General features: G+C 39.1%; 1 protein-coding gene across 2 annotated transcripts in view; it reads right to left on the minus strand.

The window, feature by feature from the left end:
* Positions 1-1408: 1408 nt before the first annotated feature.
* LOC142655604 (putative methyltransferase DDB_G0268948) overlaps positions 1409-15833 on the minus strand; it is a 104954-nt gene continuing 90529 nt past the window's right edge. For both annotated transcript variants that reach the window (XM_075829970.1, XM_075829971.1), the window contains one exon: positions 1409-1602. In XM_075829970.1, the coding sequence (XP_075686085.1) occupies positions 1512-1602 (91 nt within the window). In that variant the 3' untranslated portion in view covers positions 1409-1511. The remainder of the gene's footprint in view (positions 1603-15833) is intronic.

Genomic DNA, 15833 nt, shown 5'->3' on the forward strand with positions numbered 1-15833 from the left:
GAACTACTCAATATTTAAATTACCTAAACATCATTTTAAAGCATAAGCTTAAAAAAATTTAATAAAAAAATGGAAGAAACACAACATTACTGACACATAGCAATTTAATGTTCATATATTTTTTGGGCAATGATGTTGTATCTCCAAAAATCTAATTTTTAACCGCTTTCTGAGCTTAAAGCGTACCCAACTTTTCAGAATAAAATGTTTATGTGTGTTCATGAGCAAGAACCTATTTCTAGCTATTATAGGACTTGTAGTCTGCAATTATTTTTTTTGCAGTTTTCCCTTCTGCAGGCACTCTCTCTAATTTAGTTTTCTCTGAGCTAATGGGCGGAGTCTGCTACCATATCTTTGATACACTGCACACATAGAAGACGAGAATCTTGCTTTCCTATCTCAATCTATCACGGCATGGAGAACATTAAACAGCAGTACTGAGTATTGTAGCAGAGAATCAAGCACTGGGGTGACAAAGGAATCATACTAGCACGTCTGTGTGTTTCTCACACTGCTCCATCTCCCCCTTCCTTCTCCATAGACTTCTGTAGGAAGGCAGTGAAGAAACACACCCCCACCTTCTGCAGTCTGTCAATTCTGCTCTGTAACTAGGAACAGACTTTGCTTGACAACAGGGGGTAAACAGCCGATTACAGGAAGGGAGACACCTAGTGGCAGTAACTTCACGTAAAATTTGCATGGCTAAAATAACAAAATTTTAAAAGTAAGTAAATTACAAAGTTGATATCTATCAGGTATACTATTTGAAAAGTTGGTGTCCATTTAAACAATTCATACTAATCTAAGACAATTTTGTTGTCCTTGGTTCTTGCCAACAATCCCTGTCCACAATGGGGCTCACAATCTTACTTTCATGCAGTTGCAGAGTACGTTTTTTGTTTTTTTATCGCCCTATAACAATGTTTTCCTTAATGTATTCTTTTTTTTCCATTTGGAATAGTGTGGTAGACTAAGCTTTTCAATACTTTCAAGAAACAATGCCCAGATGTAAAGCTGTCAAATGTGTGCAAAAAGGACACTTCTGGAATGTGTTTGTTCTGTAGAAACCTATGGGTACATCACAGATTTACTTTTTACTGCTAACCAAACATCATTCAGAGGTAGTCCATAAATAGAATATGAATAGCGCCAAATTCTCGTCCAATAGAAGCTTACTGACTGAAATAGTACATGCTGAGGTTCAGTAGATCGGGAGGCACACCTGTAATCTGTGAGCCCCAGGAAAATATTACATTCCTTTTCATACCTTGAAGGCTGGCACCCCAGTACAAACAAACATCTCTTTATAATTTTCTTCTGTAGAAACAAGGACTATATTTATTTCTCAACATTAATTTTTTTTTTTCAAATTATTTTCAAACAAAAGAAAAAGGCAAAAGGCTAGCAATTAATCATTTGATAAACTGATGCGGTTTATTTCAGTGAATACTGTTTAGTAAATGATCAAGCAATGCATTATGGGATTAAGTATATTTCTCACAATACTTTGGCTATTTTGGTTTAGAAGCAAGCACCAAAACATATCTGAAGCGGACTTCAACTTCTGTTTCACTGGAGGATACTTCCATAATTTCCAGGAACCTTAAAAAGAAATAAAAGTCACAATCTTTTAAAAAAAAACTAAAACATTCAAAAAACAGTAACATTTTACATTCATGTGTTTCCATCAAAAGTGGATTTGAGATCTCTCATTTCAGTTTACATTACCTTTTGTCAAGGATATCACTCATCCATAGGTTGACACAGATGATGGGAGAGACAGTATTGTATATACTTGTTTTAGACTGAATGATTATACCTGAGATTTGCTTAGCATAAAAGCTTGAGTGAAAACTTCGCTTTAAGGTGGCATGAACATTATAATTAGAATAAAGTGTTTATTAGATTCTGTGCACACCATGTTTGGCTAATACGTTTAACATATAGGTTTGTATAAACAATATATATACCATTATGTTCCCATAGGTTTCAAGGAATCAACATATGCAAAAAGAGTACACAAACGTAAATTGAATGTGTGACAAATGTATAGCCAAAAAATTGTTCATCCTATTTGTAGATTGTCGCATGAACAGAGCTTTACCCAAAACATGAAGGAATCGTCTTATCATTCGAAAAGCCACTTGGAAAAATGGTTCAAACAAAAGATTTTTAAAAACAAGCTCAGTTGGTTTTGAGTAATGATCAATTCTTACTACTTCTAGACACTACTAAATGAGAGGTTATTGCAACTTTACCTATGTGAGACATTCATTTAAATAGGGTGCCGACGCAACCCTTTCCTCAGTTTTAATAAATTATTAATAAAGCCTCAGTTTTGCTACCCAAAACCTTACATTCCTAATTTACCTTAAGAAAAAAAAAAAATCAACCCCCCATAATTGTTTTACTACAGTTTTCTGCTTTCCTATTATAAACATTAATGTTTGGGACATTTGTTTTTTTATATAGGATAAATATGTACGTTCTACTTAAATAAAAAAAATAAAAAATTATAATGTATATATGAGATAGGAATTCAAAAAATAGGCAGCACTCCACAGCATAGTAGTCAAAAAAGTGAAAAACTTATTCACCCATATGCAAGATTGCTACGTTTCAGTCCCAATCTGGACCTTTCTCAAGCAGAACTGACAGCGTGTAACATGCGGTTTAAATACCATGCAGCATATAATTGTCGTGGTCTGGAGGCTTGCACACGCAAAACCCCTGATAGAGGTGATTTCAAGATTTGTGGTGCGGTTCTTCTTTGTATTTCATATATATATATATATATATATATATATATATATATATATATACATATACATATACATATACATACATACATACATACATACCACACACACACACACACACACACTACTGCATGCTTTTTATAAAAGCTCAAGGTTTACTCTTAGGTTACAGAACTTCCCTTATGCATGGTAGTAGTGCTAGCAATTTCTTTTGTCGATATTAAACATGGAAAGTTTTAGAGATTAAAAAGATGAGCCTAAGATTTCTGTTTTGTCATAAAAAGTTAAGTATATACTAGTACTATTACTTGTATTTGTAGAAACTTTGACCAAGTGCATTCAAAATCATGGAAAAGGATTTCAAACACAACATGGAAAAGGTTGACAACCCTACTTATGCTCTATTCACATAAGTGTCGAAGGCTCTGTGCATACAGCACAATTTTTTCTCATGAAAACGACATACCACAATTGTTTCAGCGTAGTGTCTAAGTCATACTACGGATCCAGCCAGGGGTGGGAATAAAATTGACAGGTTCTCTGTTTTGCCGACAAAGACATAAGCGCCGGGGAAGGGGGGGGGGGGGGGGTCACAATGTATCGCGCCATGGAAAATTATTCTAATAATGAAATCAAACAATTCCAATAATCCAAATACACCCAATAGTGTATTTGGTGTATTTAGTGGACTCTAAATATACAAATTCCCTGTCCAGAATGTTTAACTGGATTGCCACACTATGTATATAATTGCATAAGCGTACATACGTACCTACCTACACATTGTATTAAACTCACCTATTCCGTATATCACCTATATGCGCACATTCAATATCCTAAGCGTGCTCAGCCAATTTAGTTAGGCTGTGCACTTTGAGAAGAGTGGAGGACAGTGTGGCGTGTGCAGTAAGTCGCGACAAATCTCCCACCTAATGCATAGATACCGTGCCAAAACCAAGCTCAGTACATATATACACATCACCAGAACCCAGCTCAGCACATATATACAAAGCACCAGAACCCAGCTCAGTACATATATATACACACACAGCACCAGAACTCCGCTCAGTACATACAGCACCAGAACCAAGCTCAGTACATATATACAGCACCAGAACGAAGCTCAGTACATATATACAAGACCAGAACCAAGCTCAGTGTAAGGCCCGCGGCCGCTGACCGCCGGTATCCTACTCTTACCGGAAGCCGCGACCTGAGGACTATGCCTCTCTGCCAGTTTCTCCCTTCACAGGGACTACGGCGCACACTGCTCTCTGCCTCCTCTCCCTGCCTGTCCCCAGCCTATCCCTACACACCCTGCCCATTATAAGGTGACCCTGCCCCTTCCCCCAGTGCCAGAGCAATATCAGTTCTAACCCAGTGTTAGTCTGCTGTGAAGGTTCCGTATCCTGTACCCGGTTACCTGTGTTGGTGACTATCCAGTTTCCATGTTAAAATCCGGAGTCCAGAGTTTAATGTCCATGACGTCTCCAGTGTCCGTGACGACTCCAGTATCCATGACCAGCACAAGCCAGCTTCTGTTAATCCAGCGCAAACCAGTTTCCGTTAATCCAGCATAAACCAGTTTCCGATCAGGGCCGGCGCCTTAGGGGTGTGCGACCTGTGCCTTCGCACAGGGTGCATTACTCCAGCAGGTGGAAGGCGGCGCTGCACTGGCTCACTTTCACTGCTTGTTTCAGAACGACCCGGGGACTCAGCATTCGCCTTTCCACCCGGGCGCTTCTTCACTCAGTGGCCGTCGCTACCGCTGTAGCAGCCATAGCGGCGACACCGGGCATGAGGGCGGAGGCACCGGGGATTCCGGTCCTGGAGCACTCCACTTGATGTGTCTGTCCATATATGGACAGTGACATCAGGGGAAACTCCTGAAGCGGAATCCCTGTCCACAGCGTTGCAGACGCTATTGCCGGGGATTCCACTCCAGTAATCGGCCGATCCTGGCCATATAACCGCTCAAATGCCGCGATCAATAGCAATCGCAGCATCCAAACTGCTAGGCATCTGTCCCCTTGATTGGTTGCCACAGCAGCCAGAGGCCTAGTTAAGGCCTCCAGGCAGTCTATGCTCTACTACTAAAGGGAACCTGTCACTAGGTTTTGAGCCACTAAACCACCAGCAAGCCATTATGCAGCTAAGGTATAAATTGTGTTCCAAACTATGGAGGCAAAAATGGACATTTCAGAAATAGTTAATAAAGTAAATTACAATTTACCAAGAGGAGGCCGGCGGATTTAGTGGCATCAAACTTCGTGACAGTTTCCCTTCAAGCCGTAAGGCTTGAAGAGAACCTGTTACTAGGTTTAGAGCCACTTATTCACCAACATGTCATTATGCAGCTGGGGTTTAGTGTTCCAAACCTGCCCACGTGAAACATTTCAGAAATAGTAAAGTAACTTACTGGGCTTTAGCGGGGCTAAATTATCTTGACTAGCTTAGTAGGACTTAAAAGGTGAGCATAGAAAAAGACAATCCAACTGTAATACATAAGCGATCCATTAATCTCTTCTTAATACCCCAGGGGACTTTACAATGTGAAATAAAATAAACCTTCAAGAAAATTTTGAAAAAAACAAAAAAAACTTTTCCTGTTTTTCACATAAAAACCCCCCAATAAAAATAGTAAACAGAATCATGAACGGTTAAAATATCACGGTATTAAACCCACCAGGTGGCCATCTTACGGGAAAAAAAATAAAAAATAAATAAATAAATATATATATATATATATATATAAAGGATCTGCCCCAGGCACAGCTTCTGTGTATACGCCCATAGGTAATCAGTCTGCACCTGCTTCTATGTCTGTGAGACTGACTCCATGTTCCACCACTCAGGATGGCAGGCTTAGGAGTGGGAGAGCCTATCACAGCCTGGCCAGACGGAGCTAGCTCCCGCCCTCTTTCTATTTATACCTGCCTTTCCTGTTCCTCCTTGCTTGTGATTCTTCTGGTGTGGTTTCCTGGCCCTGCTGCAGCTTCTGAACTATTTGACCCTGCTTCATACTGACCCTGGCTTACTGACTACTCTCCTGCTCAGCGTTTGGTACCTCGTACACTTCTGGTTTGACTTGGCTCGTTCACCACTCTTGTTGCTCACGGTGTTGCCGTGGGCAACTGCCACATTTCCCTTAGCTTTGTGTACCCTTGTCTGTTTGTCTGTCGTGCACTTACTGAGCGTAGGGACCGTCGCCCAGTAGTACCCCGTCGCCTAGGGTGGGTCGTTGCAAGTAGGCAGGGACTGAGTGGCGGGTAGATTAGGGCTCACTTGTCTGTTTCCCTACCCCCATCATTACAATATATTATATATATATATATATATATCTCAATGCCAGAATTGCAGTTTCTTTGGTCACCTAAGGGTATGTTCACGCGTACACGTCCGATACGCCTGAAATTACGGAGCTGTTTTCAGGAGAAAATAGCTCCGGAATTTCAGACGTAATGGCAAGTGCAGGCGTTTTTCGCAGCGTTCATTACGGATGTAATTGGAGCTGTTTTTCTATGGAGTCAATGGAAAACGGCTCCAAGTACGTCCCAAGTAGTGACAGGCACTATTGACGGGGCGTTTTTTTTAGTTTTTTTTTTTTTTACACGCAGTCTTTTGACAGTGGCGCGTAAAAAAAAAAAAAAAAAAATGAACGTTGCCACAGAACATCGTAAAGCCCGCGGTTAAAATGCCCGAATTACATCCGTAAATAGGGTGCCTGAACCCAGCCTAACATTTTACCTTCTTTCTATGGGTTGGTACAAAATGTGTTTATACGTAGAAGTATGTATAGTTTTCAGGTGTTTTGGTACTTTTGCACAAAAAATTTTTTTAAATTTTTATATAATTCGATTTTTTCGTTGATGTATTCTGAGATCAAAAGTTATCAAGTGTCAAGATAAATTGGCTACATCTGTATGTGTGCGGGACCATCCCTAATTTATATGGCTCCCTGTGCCAAATTATATTTTGGCACATCCCCTTTCCTGAGATTTAGGCCGTTTACTGTGTTTTCCTAAATTCTTTTGCTTAACCTCTTAATGCATATCAGTGTTATCATGGGGCCGCATGATCACCATGAGTCTCAGCAATATAACATTTTAATTTTTTTTTAGGTTTAAAAGTAAAAGTCCCCTAAAAGGGACTAATAAAAAAACTTGACTTTTTTTACGAAACAATTTATATAGTAGTTGCTTAACCGTCAAATACATGTACATGTGTGGTATTCCCATAACAGTAACAAACCATACAGTAAAGTTATCAAGTAATTTAAGATAAAAGGTATTAAAAAAAAAATTACATTCAGGGTAAGCACACACAGTATGTTCAGGGCGGATACGCTGCATCAAGCTGCGCAGCATATCCACCCTGAATACTGCAGGGAATGCCGTCTGAAAAACCGCACCACGCTGTGGTGCGTTTTTCCGACGGAATTTCCGCTGCATAAAGCAGCACCTGAAAAATATTTTTAAAAAATCGTTCATACTTACCCCATCCCTCAAATTGATAGTTTTTTACCACTCAGACATTACATCCACAACGCTCTGAGTATCCATCAAGGGTTTGACCTTCCCCCAGCTAGCATGCAGAAAGAACGATCCAAATTTCCACCGGTGTGTGTATCTCGCTGGTACTTGTGGTTCCACACAGCAATGCAACTGTCTGCTGTGTATATCCTCGTACTTGATGTTCTATATCTTCAGCAAGGGAGAAAAGGAGATGGTGCACTACCTTTGGGAAATTACAAATTCCACGAGTTTATTCCGTACTTACAAAAAAGATAATGATAAAAAGCATAAAATAAGCTCTTGTGGCACGCCAAATAATGCAACCCAACACTGGGTTTCACCCTTCCGGCTTCCTCTGGGGCATATACCATGCATGTGTTTAAATAGCTGCCAAACTTCTTAACATACAATCGTTTTAAATTACATATGTATAAAATATAAAATAAAAAATTATATATATATATATATATATATATATATATATATATATATATATATATATATAAAGTATAAAAAAAACACAACATAAAACAAATAAAAACGAAGATATCCCACAGTGAGAGTTTGTTAAACTACGCTGCGGCATAATGAGATCTCATTACATGACTTGTCTATGCTGCTCAACTAGAAGCTGTGTGACTCAGATTCAACTATGAGTGAATCTATCAAAAACATATGTAAAAACATTGTCAATTTGAAGTCTATTATATGATGAACCCGATATTCCTTCCACCTATATAAAATAACTATGCTTGGTTATATAAATCACAATAATCCATTTTATACCAATGACATTTTGAAGTATAGATTATTAATGTGGAGACCATATTATATTCTGATCTTAAAACTGCTTTATACGTAAAGTACCCTTTTATAGTTAGAAGGTGGCTACAGAAAGTTGATATAGATGTAATATAAAGCTGTGATAAATTAAAGAAAACATTTTAAAATTCAAAGTCCAAGTTTAATCCCAAAGGGCATAATGTTTTAACTGATAGATCCAATAGGATTCTCTTTGGCTCATTTTTTTTTTATATAATTATCAATACGACAATGATTTTCAACAGATTAAATTCCATAGAATTTTGTTCCATTAGGATTTTTATTAGTGTATCTGCACATTATGTGAAGTTTCATATGGTAGATTTTTCCTTTCCTAATGTTGTTACAATGCTCAGCTAATCGTGTTTTTAGTTTTCTAGCAGTTCTTCCCACATACATAAGTCCACAGGCACAGACCAGCATGTATAAGACTCCTCTAGTATCACAGGTAATACAATTTTCAATGTTAAATTCTTTTCATGTTGGAATTAGTAAATGTTTTGAATACACCTTTCACTTTGTTGTAGCCAACTTCTTTACATGCCTTGCATTTATTACAGGAAAATAAAATTTTGCAGAAATAGTAGCACTCTTGCTAGATTTTATATAGCCATTTCTTAATGTGTCCTTGAGGTTTCTAGCTCAACGATAAACGACAATTGGGTCTAATGGCAACAATGGTCCCAATACAGGATCATTTTTTTAAATATGCCAATTTTGTTTAAGAATATTTAAAATTTGTACTGCCCCTAAAGAGGACGTAATAAATGGTACATGCATAAATTCTCCCTTTCTTTTATTTACTTTTTTTCGGGTATCTGATTCTCCCCTATTGCGATCAGGTTCTTCTTCAACCTCTTTTAATGCAGAATTAACAATATCAGTACTATAGTTCCTTTCCTTGAGACCTGATCGGATAATATCAGACGGATTGTGAAAATCTGTTAAATTGGTGCAGTTTTTTTATTCTTTTAAACTGTCCTTTAGGCCTTATTCACATGGATGTGTCAGTTTTGCGTGCGCAAAAACGCTGCGATTTTCGCGCGCAAAAGGTCAGTGTGGCATCTGCGTGATTTTCCCGCAGCCAGCATCATTATGACACTCTATGTATGTTTACAAACAGAAAAGCACGTGGTGCTTCTGTTTTCATTCATTCTTTTTACTACTGTTGCGCGAATAACGCACGGCACACGGAAGTGCTTCCGTGTGCGATTTGCACGCACACATTGACTTCAATGGGTGCGTGCTGCGCGAAACACGGGCAAGTATAGGACATGTCATGAGTTTTACGCAGCGCACATATGATGCGTGAAATTGACCTATGTTAGGGCTTATTCAGACGAACGTTGCGTTTTTGCGTGCGCAAAATGGACACGTCCGTGTGAATAAGGCCTTAGAGATATTATTAAGGCATGGATTATAATGGCAGCTAGTGTATTTGATGTAACTATTGCAATCTGTTTTTTAAAGACATTTTTTGTACTCCATTTATTTCCATCTATAGAGACTTCCAAATCTAAAAAAAAATAATTTTTTATAGCAATGTTCCGAAGTGAAGTTTAGATTTTTAGTATTTATATTCATATATTTGATTAAATGACAGTTATCCTTGCTTCCTTCCCAAATGATTAAAATATTGTCTATATAGCGTTTGTATATTCGAATAGACTTTAAAAACACATTTTTATTTGAATACATATGATCATCTTCCCAAACTGTTAGATATAAATTGGCATAGCTGGGACCGAATTTAGCTCCCATCGCCGCCCCTGCAATCTGTAAATAATATTGAGAATTATACCAAAAGTAATTTTTTTCCAGACCACATTTTATAAACTTTAAGATTACATTTTTGTTCTATTTTCATCTCAATATCTGCATTAAAATATATGTTGTATTGCATCTATACCCAAATTGTGGTATGCAAGTGTATAAGGACTGTACGTCACATGTGCAAAGGATGGTTTTGTCAGTAACATTTACGTCCTTTAATTCATTTATGAGATGGGTAGAATCTCTAAGGTACGACCTAGCATTTATTACAAACTTCTGTAGAAATAAATCAATATATTCAGATATGAGACATGTTACGGAATTTATCCCTGCCACAATTGGGCGTCCTGGTGGATGTGTTTTATTTGTATGTATTTTGGGTAGATGAAATATTCCAAAGCTCTGGTGATATATTATGTTCAAATATTAAAATTCTTTTTTATTTAATATGCCTAAACTATTAGCCTTTGTTAAGAGACAATTTAGTTTTTTTTATATATTTGCACTGGATTGTTCTTTCATTTTTTTATATGTATTTACATCTGATAATAACCTCATCTCTTTTTTTTTTTTTAACCCCTTCCCGACATTTGCCGTACATGTACGTCATGGAAAGTACTGACTTCCCGCATCTTGCCGTACATGTACGCCAAATGTTTGGGACCGGCTCAGAAGCTGAGCTGGTCCCATCATCACCGGATCTCAGCTGTATCTTACAGCTGACATCCGGCTGTAACGGCGGGGACCGAAATTAGCTTCGATCCCCGCCATTAACCCCTTAAGTGCAGCGCTCAAACGCGATCGCTGCACTTAAGGTGTTTGCAGCTCATCGGAACCCCAGTAATGAAATTGCCGGGGTTCCGGTGGCTGCAATGGCAACCGGAGGCCTAATACTGGCCTCCCGGTCTGCCTAGCACCGAAGCCGGTCAAGATCCACCCGGAGGCGGAGCCTGATCGGCTTCCGTAGCTGTCGGCAAGATGGCGCCGGGTCAGGAGCTGATCCGGCGTCATCAGCGGTGGAAGTCAGCTGTACTGTACAGCTGACATCCACCTGTAACGGCAGGAACCGGAGCTAGCTCCGATCCCTGCCATTAACCCCTTCGATGCAGCAATCGAAAGCGATTGCTGCATCGTAGCGGTTACTAGCAGATCGCCAGCCCTGACAGGCAATCGGGACTGGCGACTGCTGTTATGGCAACAGGAGACACAATGGTCTCCTGCTCTGCCATTACGGAAGCCGATTTAGGCCCCGCCGGGAGGCGAAGCCTAATCGGCTTGCTGTCAGTGAATGACTGACAGATCTAATACATTGCACTACATAGGTAGTGCAATGTATTAGAAAAAAAAAAATCTGACCGTTGGAACTTCAAGTCCCCTAGTGGGACTTGCGAAAAAGTGTAAAAAAAGTATAAAAAAGTGTAAAAAAAAGTGCACAAAATAAAAGTTTGAAAACAGTAAAAGTTTCAAGTAATCAAATAAAACACAATCCCCCTTTTACTCTTATCAAGTCCTTTATTATTGAAAAATAATAATAAACCATATGTATTTGGTATCGCCACGACCGTAACGACCGGAGGTATCAAAATATTATATTATTTATTGCACGCGGTGAACAGCGTAAAAAAAAACGTAAAAAACGTTACCAGAGTTTCTGTTTTTTGGTCACTTTGCCCTACAAATATTAGAATAAAAAGTGATCAAAAAGTCGCACGTATCCAAAAATGGTACCTATAAAAACTATAGCTCGTCCCGCAAAAAACAAGCCCTCATACAACTCCGTCGACAAAAAAATTAAAAAGTTATGGTTCTCACAACTTGGCGACAGAAAAAATACATTCTTTTTACAAAAGTAATTTTATTGTGCAAAAAGTTGTAAAACATTAAAAAGTTCTATAAATTCGGTATCGCCGGAATCGTACTGACCCGCAGAATAAAGTTAACATGTAGTTTATAACGCATGGTGAACGCTGTATAAAAAAAAAACGAAAAAAGCTGTGCCAGAATTGCGTTTTTTTGTTTACCTGGCATCCCAAAAAATAGGATAAAAGGTGATCAAAAAGTCGCATGTACCCCAAAATGGTACCAATAATAACTACAGCTCGTCCCGCAACAAACCAGCCCTCATACCGCTACGTCTATGAAAAATAAAATTAGTTATGGCTCCAATAAGTCAGGAAATAAAAAAATATGCAGTTGTGCCCGAGGGGAACATTTCTTCTGTTTGAAGAGGCGATTTTTCAAGGACCTAAAATTAGGGAACCAGGAAAGGGAGGGCCCAAACATATCCGCTGGAAGCGACGGTGCCCGTATTATACCAGGACAACACTTTCCCAGCAAAATTCCCCAAACTACAAAGGCGCGGAGTGTGGACCAAAAGGGGGATAAGAAATGACACCATTTATCAGTGCGACACCGGCCTGTGCGGAAAGGATTGCCTCACAGCGTAACACACATCTATGGATTATTTTATTTTATTTTTTTACCCCGTTATTATACCACCTGACTATGCCCCTTATATACTCCGCCCGGCTTACATATGCCCTACATTATAAACGGAAACACCAGTAAGACTCCAAACAAAAACTACTACCAAGCAAAATCCACGCTCCAAAAGCCAAATGGCATTTCCTCCCATCTGAACCCTACAGCGTGCCCAAACAGCAGTTTCCTTCCACATATATGGCATCGTCATACCCGGGAGAACCCTTTTAGCAATTTTTGGGGTGTGTGTCTCCAGTGGCATAAGCTGGGCACGACATATTTGCCACTGAATGGCATATCTAGGGAAAAATATAAATTTTTAATTTGCACCATCCACAGCGCATTCATTTATGGAAAAGATCTGTGGGGTGAAAATGCTCACTACACCCCTTAATAAATGCCTTGAGGGGTGCAGTTTCCATAGTGGGGTCACTTCCCAGGGGTTTATTTTTATTATTTCACATCTGAGCCTCTGCAGTTGTGAACCAATACTTTGTAAATCGCCAAATTAGGCCTCAATTTTACATGGTACCCTTTCACTCCTGAGCCTGGTCGACTGTCCAGGCAAGAGATTAGGGCCACATGTAGGGTGTTTCTAAAACCAGGAAACCCAGCATAATAATTAGAGAGCTGTCTCGTTATGGTGGCACAAGCTGGGCACCACATATTGTCCACATATCTGTGGAAAAAATCCCATTTTCACTCTGCAACATCGAGTTCACACTAATTTCTACAAAACACCTGCAGGGTTAACATGCTCACTACACCCGTAGGTAAAAGCATTGAGGGGTGTAGTTTCCAAAATGGGGTCACTTCTGGGGGGTTTCCACTGTTTTGGGCCCACAGGCGCCCAGAAACCAATCCAGAAACATCTGCACTCCAAATGGCGGTCCTTCCCTTCTGAGCCCTGCCGTGTGCCCAAACAGCAGTTTATGACCACATATGGGGTATTGCCGTACTCGGTAGAAATTGCTTTACAAATGTTGGGTTCTTTTTTTCCTTTATTTGTTGCGAAAATGAAAAAATTTGCGCTAAAGCTACGTCTTATTGAAGAAAAAGGATTGTTTTTATTTTCACTGCCCAATTCTAATAAATTCTATGAAACATCTGTGGGGTCAAAATGCTCACTACGCCCCTAGATGAATTCCTCAAGAGGTGTAGTTTCCTAAATGGTGTCACTTTTTGGGCGTTTTCATTGTTTTTTCCCCTCAGGGGCTTTGCAAATGTGACCTGGCCGCCGCAAACCATTCCTGCTCAATGTGATCTCCAAAAGCCAAATAGCGCTCTTTCCCTTCTAAGCCAAGCCGTGTCTCCAAACAGCCGTTTATTACCACATGTGGGGCATTGTTTTACTCGGGAGAAATTGCTTTACAAATTTTGTGGTGCTTTTTCTCCTTCAGTCCTTGTGGAAATGAGTAAAAATAAGCTAAACCTACATTTTCTTTGAAAAAATGTTGATTTTTATTTTCAGGGCCTACTTCCAATAATTTCTGCAAAAAACCTGTGGGGTCAAAGAGCTCACTATACCCCTAGATAATTTCCTCAATGGGTGTAGTCTCCAAAATGGGGTCACTTGTGGGGGGTTTCCACTGTTTTATCCCCTCAGGGACTTCGTAAATGTGACCTGGCCTCCGCAAACCATTCCTGCTAAACTTGAGCTCCAAAAGCCAAATAGCGCTCTTTCCCTTCTCAGCCTCGCCGTGTCTCCAAACAACCGGTTATTACCACATGTGGGGTATTGTTTTACTCGGGAGAAATTGCTTTACAAATTTTACGGTGCTTTTTCTCCTTTAGTCTTTGTAAAAATGAGAAAAAAAAAATCGCTAAACCTACATTTTCTTTGAAGAAATGTTGATTTTAATTTTCACGGCCTACTTCTAATAATTTCTGTAAAAAAGCTGTGCGGTCAAAATGCTCACTACACCCCTAGATAATTTCCTTGAGGTGTGTAGTTTCCCAGATGGGGTCACTTTTGGGGGATTTTGACTGTTTTGGCACCGCAAGAGCCCTTCAAACCTGACATGGTGCCTAAAATTTATTCTAACAAAAATAAGGCCCCAAAATCCACTAGGTGCTCCTTTGCTTCTGAGGCCGGTGCTTCATTCCAGTAGCACGCTACGGCCACATGTGGGATATTTCCTAAAACTGCAGAAACTGGGCAACAAATATTGAGTTGCATTTCTCTGGTAAAACCTTCTGTGTTATAAAAAAAATTGTACTAAAAATTTATTTCTGCAAAAAAATATGAAATTTGTAAAATTCACCTCTACATTGCTTTAATTCCTGTGACATGTGTAAAGGGTTAAGACATTTTCTAAATGCTGTTTTGAATACTTTGAGGGGTGAAGTTTTTAAAATGGGGTGACTTTTTGGGGGTTTCTAATATATAAGGCCCTCAAAGCCACTTCACAACTGAACTGGCCCCTGAAAAAATGGCCTTTTGAAATTTTCTTGAAAATGTGAGAAATTGCTGCTAAAGTTCTAAGCCTTGTGAGGTCATAGAAAAATAAAAGGATGTTCAAAAAACGATGCCAATCTAAAGTAGACATATGGGTGATGTTAATTAGAAACAATTTTGGGTGGTATAACTGCCTGTCTTACAAGCAGATACATTTAAATTGAGAAAAATGCTAATTTTTGCAATTTTTCGCTAAATTTTGGTGTTTTTCACAATTAAATACTGAACATATCGAGCAAATTTTGCCAGTAACATAAAGTCCAATGTGTCACGAGAAAACAATCTCAGAATCGCTTGGATAGGTGAAAGCATTCCGGAGTTATTACCACATAAAGTGACACATGTCAGATTTGAAAAATGAGGCTCGGTCAGGAAGGTCAAAAGTGGCTAAAGAGGGAAGGGGTTAAGAGTCTCTATATAATGATTACCAATAATCTTCATGAATGCAGATTTTGCTCTCAAATTTGTGTGACAAAAGGCATCTATTTGGTCTGCAATGGGTATAGTACCCTCTTTTTGTCCTATGTCTATTTGTACAGAAAAAAAAAAAATGTTTGTTCAACGAACAAATACATTTCTGTACATGTACAAAAGTGTTACATTTATTAAAGAGGCTCTGTCACCACATTATAAGTGCCCTATCTTCTACATAATGTGATAGGCGCAGTCCTGTAGATAACAGCAGTGTTTTTTTATTTAGAAAAACAATCAATTTTGACAGAGTTATGACCTATTTTAGATTTATGCTAATGACTTTTAGACAACCGGGCGTGTCGCGATCACGCTGTAAATGACAGCAAGTGTAATCTCGCAAGATAACGCTGTAAACTGTGCTGTAAATCCCACACAAACGTTACCGAAGTGTCGAGATTGTGAATAGACATCGAGTCCTGGCTGGAAGCGATGTCTATTAAAACGCTCAAGACACTTCAGTAATGTTAATGTGTGAGTATGTGACTGCACATCATGATCTAGCAAGATCACTATGTGCTGAATAAATTAATGGGCAGAAGTGTCGAGCTAGAA

The sequence above is a fragment of the Rhinoderma darwinii genome, chromosome 6 (genome assembly GCF_050947455.1).
Source record: "Rhinoderma darwinii isolate aRhiDar2 chromosome 6, aRhiDar2.hap1, whole genome shotgun sequence".
Classification (NCBI taxonomy): Eukaryota; Metazoa; Chordata; class Amphibia; order Anura; family Rhinodermatidae; genus Rhinoderma; species Rhinoderma darwinii.